This window comes from Cynocephalus volans, chromosome 16, assembly GCF_027409185.1.
Source record: "Cynocephalus volans isolate mCynVol1 chromosome 16, mCynVol1.pri, whole genome shotgun sequence".
Lineage (NCBI taxonomy): Eukaryota > Metazoa > Chordata > Mammalia > Dermoptera > Cynocephalidae > Cynocephalus > Cynocephalus volans.
Genome location: NC_084475.1, coordinates 9,693,579 through 9,703,361, shown reverse-complemented (window position 1 = coordinate 9,703,361; position 9,783 = coordinate 9,693,579). Strand labels below are relative to the sequence as shown.

Below are 9,783 nucleotides of genomic sequence, written 5' to 3'. Positions count from 1 at the left end.
TTAAAAGTCTTTATGGGCTGAAATGTCAACATTCAATCTTTCCCTTATTCTGTAGGCACCAAGAAACAGGACATATGATAAACATGAACAGCATTTCGAATTCTCTTATTTCTAAGATAATATTTACACAGGGGAAATTTTTAATTCTTTTTACTAGTTCAATACCTTGTCCACTTGGCATTTGCAGAGCAAAATCTGCTTCGATTTCTTATTCGGTGAAAACCATTTTTTAAAAACTACAAAGATTTAACTATAGTACTTAAAACTTAGTTGCAGCAAATTATATTTTTTAACTTAACCCTAAGAAATTGTCCAAAAGTATATGCAGTACAACAAAATAATTAGTTATGCACAGCTGAATAAATGCATGGTTACATAAGATTTAGGTTTAGTCCAATTTTTAACAAGAGTGATTTGTTTAATAGAAGGTTTTTCCCCTCGTCTCACAGTGCAGAGTAGGCACAAATGGACTTTATATCTTGTCTAAATATTGTAATCCCCAATTTAAGCACCTAGGTAAATCTGAGTTCTTTTAGTTTTGTGACTAATGCTGCCCTACAGGACTAAAGCTGTGCTTACCTTGTAGGAAAAAAAAAAAAAAAATAGAATGGACAATAATTAAAAAGTACACTATCTAAATAGGAAATAAAACCTGTAGAATTCATGCTCCATCAGGTTCTCTTTTCAGTATCAGAATGACAACAATATTCCAATTAATTTTAATAGCAAACTGCCATTTTCTAAAATGATTTAAAGGGGTTACGCATGTAGGAGAGTGAAACTGTTTTGGTTATAAAACGTGCTTTAAGTCATACTGCATAAATCATAACAATGAGAGAATTTAGGTTTCAAAGTGAAAAAAAAAAAATTTACCTGTAAGTCTTACCCTCCAAGTTAGATGGGAAAGTGGGAAATGCTGTCTGTTCACTGGCATTCAGTAACATGATGCACTATAATTTCTATATTTCCAGGACACATTGATCTAGCAGAGGTGGTTTGTTAAGTCTTAACAGTTTTCAACCTGTTAAACATCACGGCAATTGGGCTGATGTCCACAGCCTGACGGGCCATCACGGCAGCTCCACAGGAATCCCCCATCACTCTCTCCCCCACTCAAGTAAACACTTCACAAGGCAAAAAACTGAGAAAGCCATTATTATAGGAATAAACCTGAAACCTGCTCTAAACCTACAAAGTGCAACATTCACAAACATAAATGCCATTGCAGATTATTTATAAGACCTCTCACAAATGAGTATATCTTATAAGCTGAGAATTTCAACACAATCCCCACCACTAAGAGCCGCTGTAGTGTAAGTGCCACTGTTATTTTCACTTGTAGATATCCTTGAGAGGTCACATTTTAAGCTACTAAAATCTGGCACAAGATGTTGCTTCCTTCAGGGGTAAGCTGATAATCAGCAAGGAAAAAATTAGGTAAGGTACCCCAGAGAGCAGGGAAAACTCACAGAAAGGGAGGAGGGGTGGATGGAGAAACTCAAGATCAGAGACCATTACAGTTAGTTCCCTACTGTGATTTGGCTCGTCCTAACAAAGAGGGAGCGTCTCTTCTATAAACAAAATCACCCCCTAGAGTTCATGTTGGTTAGCACATTGGGACATAGGCAGCTATCTTTAAAGCACTTATTTACTTACTAGTTACCGGTAGCCCTAGCTCTCTTGTGAGACATAAACATTTTTGAAAAATGAAAATGATATGCTCAGTGCCACAGACTAGGCTAGTAAGATGGAAGATAAAGAGTTTATAGAGTTTTAATATTCAAAATGAGTCCCATTTCCATTCAGGTGCATTAAAGAAGGTTCTATTCTGTTACTTTGACAGCAGAGAATCAGCCAATAGTTTATTCCAATGAAATACTCAAACCAAATGAAAATATAATGTGCAAGTATTTATTTTAACTACTCCTATTTGGAGGTCCTCATTTTTGAAGAACAGCAAGGCATTTTATTATCCACTCTTTCCATTCCTTAAAAGCTTCAACAGGTTTCGGCAAGTTCACATTATCCGCACGGCTATTTTTTGGAGTCACTCCAGGTGTGTCAGCAGAGTCATCATCAATCCACCTCACTAGCGCCTTAAAAAACAGAAAAGATTTGTATTTTAACAAATCACAGCAAAATAGTTGTAGATAAGAGAAAAACACTGGCTTCAGGTTACCTAAATCTGTGACATATTAGCCCATGAAAATGTTGCATTTGATAAAAATGTTTATAAATATGAAACACTTCTGATATACAGTGAGACAGCATATAGCCAAAATACCCAAACCATAATTACAAATTATGGTCAAAAATACACATAGGAGTAAAAATAAGGAAGAAAGACACTAAATCTTACCCTGTTTTTTTTAGAGTGGTAGGATAATTATTTTCTTTTCTCATCTTGCTAATATTACACAAGGCATTAGACTATGCTTTTAATTTGATGTGTATGTGTATACATACGTAAGTGTATAAATAGTCATGGGTAGAAATATATGTGAAGACTCATATGTACACATTTATGTGCAGTCACCTGAATGAGTAGTCATACTCAGTGGCCACGTGAATGTGCACTGATATGTGGGCAAGTGTGGGCGCACACACATGCACTAGCACACATACTACAGTTAGGTACTTTCTCTCTTCCTTCTTAAAGAAAATCATCCTTTTCTCCTAATGTACGTTATACCTCTGTCCAATATTTGGAAAAATAAATCACATCCACGCATTCCTATGGTTTTAAAAAATGAACTTTGCAACACCTATCAATATTTATTCTGTTCTGCAAAGGCAGGCTCTCTTGTCCTAAATGGATGAGAAATACAGAAACTTCTTCCACTGTTTCTCACTCTACTATAAGTATAAATCACTCATAGGCAAGATGAAGTTTTTTACAAAGCATATTTCTTTGCCTTTTTTTTTAAAACCACAGCTTCCTGCTTATCTTCACACTAATTTCCTCTGATAAATTACAGCTCTAGAGAAGGACCTAACAGAGAATGTCAGTTGGCTACTTAGATAACCACTTCCCACTCCTTACCCAGTGCCCCCTGCCCTGGCCCCCATTTACTTTGTATCTTTCTACAATGTTGAAGCCAATAGCGCACTGCAACTTGCGCAAACAGATAGGGCAAAGGTTTAGAGGGCGCCGGTCCGCTTCCTCCAGGTGGTTGGAGCCCTGCATTAGGCAGGCAAGCCACTGGCAGTGTCGCAGTCCAAATATGTGTCCAATCTCATGGGTTAAAGTCTGCAAGACATTCACGTTGAGGCTTTATACACCACCATAATCAACAACAACGAGTTACATAACTCTTCTTTTTCTTGCTTTTCCAAGAAACAGATTTACAGGAATCAACAACTCCTTTACCATCATCACCAACCAATACTTCACTCTGCCCAGATCTTCCAAGATTTAATAATCCCTCATTTCCCCTAAATATCTTGCTGCCTTTCTTACTATACTTACTTCACTTGGACCAGGGTTTCTCAACCTCAGCACTGCTAACATGTTGGACAGATAATTCCAGGTTGTGGAGAGCTGTCCTATGCATCACAGGATGCACAGCATTATCCGTGGCCTCTACCCACTAGACAACAGTAGAACCACCCCCCCAATTGTGACAATCAAAAATGCTTCCAGACATTACCAAATGCCCCCGGGTGCCACCCGTTTGAGAACTCTTGCTCGGAACCACTGGGATACTTGTTACAATTCAGATTCTGAGGCCCCTCCCCTAGAGACCCTGATTTGTTGGGTCTGCGAGCAAGGGGACTTGATCTGCATGTTAATAAGCACTTCAAGTGACGCTGATGTAGGCCGGCCCCATGGAACACACTGAAAACATAGTTCTAAGAGGTGTAGTTCTCAAGCCCCAACAAATAGTACTGGCAGAAGCAGAACTTCTCCAGCTGAAGGAAAAGCTTATGTCTCTGGCTATGGAGAAAGGGGAAAATGGGGAGAGAGGCTTTCCAAAGAAGGGGGGTGGGCAGGAAGTATCAGTAGAACTACAGTCTAGTAAGGGTAGCCTGGAGCCCAAAGAAGGCCAATCCTCAGCAAGAAGCCAGACAGAGGTTCTCCAAAAGCCTTGTTAAGGCAGCTTTACTTGATGATCACACCAGCTAGAAAGCGTCACCTACTCATAACAGAATTTAGGATTTAAACTAACAGTGAGGAAATGGATACACTTAAGGCTGCATGTAACTAGCAAGACAAAAAAAGGCACCAATACTGTAAATTTCAATATTAAAGTATCCACTTAAATTGTTTTTATTGATTATTTCAGTTAAGCAATATCCACCAAAAATATACAAATGATACAAATCAATGTGTAATATTACATTAAGAGCTGATGATATACAAGTTAGGGAAATAAGAGCTCTTTTTTAAAAAATGCTCCTGCAGAGAATTTCTAGGGCAGCAAAACTTTTTTGTATGATACTATAATGATGAATACAAGACATTATGCATTGGGCAATACCCATAGAACTGTACAATACAAAAAAAAGGGAAGCCTAATATAATACTAAGTTAATAATAATATTTCAATATTGATTCATAATTGTAACAAATGTACCACACTAATGTAACATGTTCATAATAAGAGAAACTGTATATGTGGCTGGGGAGAGGGTATGGGAACTTTCTGTACTTTCTCTGTAAAACCAAAACTGCTATAAAAAATGTTTTTAAACTGACAAAAACATAAAATAAAATAAAAGCTCCTGTAGGATTTTTTTAAACAACTCACCTTACAAGATCGAAGCAGCAAAACGCTAGTTATTTCAGGAATATAATAGTTATCAAAAACTGAATAGTCACTCGAAGATTTTTTCTGGAGCTTCTTCACTTTGCCTCCATAGTATGAGCTATAAAAATCACTGCCATACCTGGCAAAGCTGAATATCCCCACACCTACGAAAAGAGAACAAGCAACAACAGAATGAGAGCAAGAGTCCTGAAGGAAAGACCAAAAAGGAGCTGGCTAGAACATCTGGTCAGCGAGTACACAGCTGTATCTGTGTTCACACAGTTTCATGCACTTGAGATTTGCCAACATAAAAAAAGGACTTTTGCCCAAGATTTCTCTATCAGAATCTTCTGCTGCTGCTATCTAATATTCCCTGTCCTATAACACTCAATGGACTTGAGGTCAGCTTCTTGAGAAATTGAAGGTTTTGGAGAGTTATTTCCCTCAAAAGAATAGTCCAAATCAAGTACGCCAAAAGCGACCGACCATGAAAAATAATCACAACAAGCAATTAACAACAAGCAATCATGATTTTACTCTTTGAGAACATAATAAACAGATCTCTGCTTCACATGTCAGTCAGGGCTGCTGGCCTTCTCTCAGGCTGTGCTAGTGAGAAAAGCTGCCCTGCCCACTGCCGCTAATGCACTGAACACTATGTTTTGGACCATGCCTTTAGAAAGAATAACCTCTCCCCCTCACCCACCCCCTTTTCTAAGCACAGCACAACTTTATTATGTGGCTGGTATCCGACTAAACACCTTGTAACTGACTTCACGTAATGAGTTACATTAGAGTTATATCACCTTTGCATACATGGAGAACATGGTTCGATGCAGAACTTACTCTATAAGAGACTGCTTTATAACTCAACTTGTTTAATTATCACTTTCATTTATCACTTTTATTTATGCCTCTTTCAGTTGTTCAAGTACTAACGCTTTTTTTTGTAAGGAATAAACTCATAGTGTTTGTCCAATCAACCTGATTGGAAAAGAATGTCCCTTGCCCCACCCTCAGAAAGAGTGGACTGATATTTGAAATTTAGGGAAAGACAGTATTCTGAAAGTTAAGAAAAAACTAAATCTATTCACGGATCACAAGTGACCTCCTCTGGCCAAACAAGTGTGGTCAAATTTCATTACAATAATACCTTTAGCAAGACCATTTCTTTCTTCCAATAATCCTACAAATAGAAGATATTTTTCTTTAGTAATAAGTGTTTCTTAATCTAAAAATATCAATCTGTGTAAACTTCAAGGAAACAAGGTCACTTGTGATATTATCTTATTGCATGGCAGATCAATCCCACTACCTTACTAAATCTTTTCTTATGTCATGCGATATTTTTAAAACTTACAAAAAAAAGTATCCTACAGATACCAAAATCCTCGGATGCTTAAGTCCCTGATATGAAATGGCATATAACCTACGCATATCTTCCCATACACTTTAAGTCATCTTAGATTACTTATAATGCCTAATACAATGTAAATGCTTTTTAATTAGTTGTACTGTTTAGGGAATAAAGACAAAGAAAAAAATGTCTGTGCATGTTCAATACAGACATAACCATCCTTTTTTTTTTTTTTTTGCAAATATTTTCGATCCAGTTGGTTAAATCCATGGATACAGAACCCACAGATACGGAAGGCTGACTGTACAGTTTTAAATACCAAAATTATTACTGATTGGAATTCTTCCCTTCTTTTAACGTCTTCAAACATTCTCAAGTTGAGAAAGTTTCTACCAACAATGTCAAAAAGAAATACCATCTGTCAAAGAGGCCTGTCCAAAGACAAAATTCCAGGAGTCTCTTGGGTAGAGATCAATCATTGTTATCCCCACAACACAGAAGGCATCTTCAGGTTTCTTCCTTTTTAAGAAATTCAGGATGTGCCCTATTTAAAAAGAAATGTTACGGTATGTATATTATATATATATATATATATTTCCTTTACTCAATTCAAATTGTAAAGTTGCTTAAATAACCTGCATGAATTTGTAGGTTTTGTGTGTTATCATTGACTCTAAAGGAACACCTCGTTGCAGAAACAGGAATCGGTTCCAGGAGTTTTACTGTCAAGCCATAGAAAAATGCTTCACAGTACCCCTTGAGCCATTTAACATATTCTTCACTGATAATTCTGGTGTTTCCTAGAGATCCTATAATTAGGAAGAAATTTTAAAGTCAGACTTTAAGATGATTAAAATATTCAGTCTTTACCTCAGTCTATAAATTAATTTGGAATTAGAAACAAAACTAACTCTAAATTTTCAATATACCTTTACCATTCATTGATGTCAATATGAATTAAAAAGAAACAAAATGTTCTAAGTCAATTTGGCTACAAAACTTCCACCACTGCAATGAATGTCAAAAATGGTCATAAAAACTGCCCACTTGAATCAGACCAACAGCCCGAACTATCCCTAACAACAGCACCACTGCAAAACCAGCATATTACCAATATATACCAATGGGCTGTATATAAATACTGCGTTTCTCTGGAGAGGGTGTCTTTCTGTAAGGATCACTGAAAAACTGCTCAAAGTCTTGGGGAGCCTCAGGATGGGTGGTGATCCAATCTGATTGTGAATGCAAGGTAATAGGTCCAAAGAGTTCAGTGGCTGGCTGGAAGGCTTCATTCATTAAACGCTGTTCCCCAACATCTAATTTCTCATACTGTGACACAAGCACTGGGTTCTTTGAGATGAGAGCTGTTTTTAGCGTCTGTTCAGAGTGCCGTAATGTTTGCATCTATAAAAAAACACAAGTAGTCAAATAAAGAATGTATATCCATACTGGGGACGTTATCTATCTTCCACATACATCTCTAATTTTTCCCTAGAATGGAATGACTGATTGCTAATGCCACAGAGTGGTCACACTTAAGAGTGGTTTCCTCATTTTCAATCAATTTCTTGGGGAAGATATCTAAGAAATTGAAGAGAAAATAATGAAATCCATTTCTCCACCTCATACGGAACCTGTTCCCATTATGAAAAGCAGGCGTGACAGTAAGAGCATGATCTGATATCCAATTTCCTTCTGTCATCTGAGTAATAATAACAATACTATGAATTGACTCATTGGGGCCACGTGAAAAACACTCATCCTTTCCAATGTGACTCAAAGATGTTCAAAACCAAACAAAAAGACAACTCATGCAATTCCTGCCATTTCTGTAACTTAACTGCAGGCTGACAAGATATATTTCAGCCACTGAAGTTCATCACCACAAACTCATGTCACACTAGAGAAGACATCATATGACTAATTAAAAGCCAGACTCACAATGACAGGACTCTTCCATTCACATCGTGTTCCTGTATCCAGCGTTCATCCTTCCACCTGAATAGGTCAGACAGATGTTTCACCACGAGGCTTTTTAAGTTATATAAAAGGAAAAAATTGAACATCTCTGTCTGGATCCTACCATATTTTCTAATTATCTAGATTTTTTTCTAGTTTGATGATAGACTATTGATAAGGAAACTTAAACTGTTCTGATTGAACCTCTAAATTCTGGGGATCAAGACAGTGGCAAAAATTCCAGAGCAAACGTCTCTATAGTCAAGGCTGTAATATGAGCATAGGATCATCCTCATTACTACACAACTGGGCTGAAATCTAACTACTTCTACAGGACAAACTACAAAGCAAGATGCGTTCTTTATTCTACCTACCTTTATGGAGGAGGAAGGCTCCCATTGAAGTTTTTACCTTACAAGGACGGGCATGTCTGGGCCTGGATGGAAATATGTTGTGGAGGGTGCCGTCACCCTAATACAAAAAGGGCAGTGTGAAAGGTCAGGAGGCCTCCCCCAGCCTCCCAGGTCTAGTGGGGGTGGAGCTGCGGGAGAAGATAGGCAGGGGATGCAGAACAGGGTCCCTGAGGAGGGCAGGAGTCCTGCGAAGCATGGGTCCTAAACCTGGGACATTCCCGGGGAAACGGGGACGAGCTGGTGCCCCTAGCTAGTTACCTATAGCAACTCGCACTGTGGGCTCGGCCCCGTGCAGGCGAGACCCAGTCCCGGGCTGGGGGTGAAGTGGGGGCTCCCCCCGGGACTCCCACTTCGCCGTTCCTCCCCGGGGAACCTGAAAGGCCAGGCCTCGCTCCCCGGAGACGCCTCGCTCCCCCGCCCCCGCGGGGCCTCGCTGCTTCCGCCGCGGCCGCCCTTCCCACATCCGCATCCCGCCCCGCCGACCGCGACCATCCCCCGCCTCTCCTACCGGGCTGCGGTGGCCTAGCGGCCCCGGCCCGGCTCTAACAGTTCCACCGCACTCCCCCACCCGGCAGGCCCCGACGCCGCGCGTGCGCACGCCGCCCCGCGCCCCGCCCCTTCGAGCCACGCCACGCCCCAGGGCGCGCACGGCGCCCCGTGGTGTCCGCCCCGGGGGCCCCGCCCCGCCCATGCCCGGGGCCCCGCCCCGCCCATGCCCCGCCCTCGGCCACGCCCCGTGGCACGAGGCGGCTTGGGCAGGCGCACAGCTCGAGTTAGGGCGGCGGCAGCGGACGTCGTACTCCAAAGCCGAGTGTTGCGAGGCGGCGGCGGGGCGCCGGAGTCAGTCCCCGCCGTCGCGCTTTTCCCGCTTGCCCTCGCGGGGGCGCCGCGGCCCGGGTTTCGAGGGCCGCCCGCAGGCAGTGCTGGGTCACCGGGCATCCAGGGGCTCCGTCCAGCGGCCGCGGTTCCCCTGGCGCGCAGGTGTCACCGGGGTTCGCCTGTTTGTGAAGGCGCGCGGCAGGCCGTGGGTTTGAGAAGCGCCCTCGGCGTGACTCATCTAACCAGCCGGGTCCAGAATTAGTCAGGCGTCGCCGAGGTTGACGCAGAGCCTGGCGCGCGCTCCGGCTGCCGTGGGCGCCGGACTTCCCCTACCCGGCTCGGTTAGGGCGCGGGGCGGCGGCCGGGGCCCAGACGCGCAGGTGCAGCGCGCGGCCGCGGGCGCGGACGGCCACAGTGTGCGCGCCCGGGAGACGCTGTGCGGGAGGAAGGGCGCCGCCGGGCGGGCTCAGGGCTGAACTAGCTC

General features: G+C 42.0%; 1 protein-coding gene across 7 annotated transcripts; it reads right to left on the bottom strand.

Moving 5' to 3' along the window:
* Positions 1-1,889: 1,889 nt before the first annotated feature.
* Positions 1,890-9,615, bottom strand: AMZ2 (archaelysin family metallopeptidase 2). 7 transcript variants are annotated; one of them, XM_063080868.1, is made up of 9 exons: positions 9,281-9,615; positions 8,442-8,538; positions 8,050-8,106; positions 7,230-7,512; positions 6,744-6,917; positions 6,524-6,652; positions 4,752-4,915; positions 3,044-3,250; positions 1,890-2,096 (listed from the first exon to the last, which is right to left on the bottom strand). In XM_063080868.1, exons 4-9 carry the CDS (start codon positions 7,510-7,512, stop codon positions 1,941-1,943), a joined length of 1,113 nt encoding a protein of 370 aa, XP_062936938.1. In that variant the 5' UTR covers positions 8,050-8,106; positions 8,442-8,538; positions 9,281-9,615; the 3' UTR covers positions 1,890-1,940. The 7 variants fall into 7 exon arrangements, with proteins under 7 accessions (XP_062936938.1, XP_062936936.1, XP_062936939.1 ...); XM_063080866.1 differs by lacking the exon at positions 9,281-9,615 and adding an exon at positions 8,989-9,076; XM_063080869.1 differs by lacking the exon at positions 9,281-9,615 and adding an exon at positions 8,989-9,076 and having other exon boundaries at positions 3,074-3,250.
* Between the last annotated feature and the right edge of the window lie 168 nt (positions 9,616-9,783).

Excerpts from the sequence above, each read along its gene's own strand:
- AMZ2 (XM_063080868.1), bottom strand. The coding sequence starts at position 7,512 with ATGCAAACATTACGGCACTCTGAACAGACGCTAAAAACAGCTCTCATC. Across the intron at positions 6,653-6,743 it reads AAACCTACAAATTCATGCAG|GGCACATCCTGAATTTCTTA; the intron begins GTTATTTAAGCA and ends CTTTTTAAATAG. Across the intron at positions 2,097-3,043 it reads GCCAGGGCAGGGGGCACTGG|GCGCTAGTGAGGTGGATTGA; the intron begins GTAAGGAGTGGG and ends CTGTTTTTTAAG.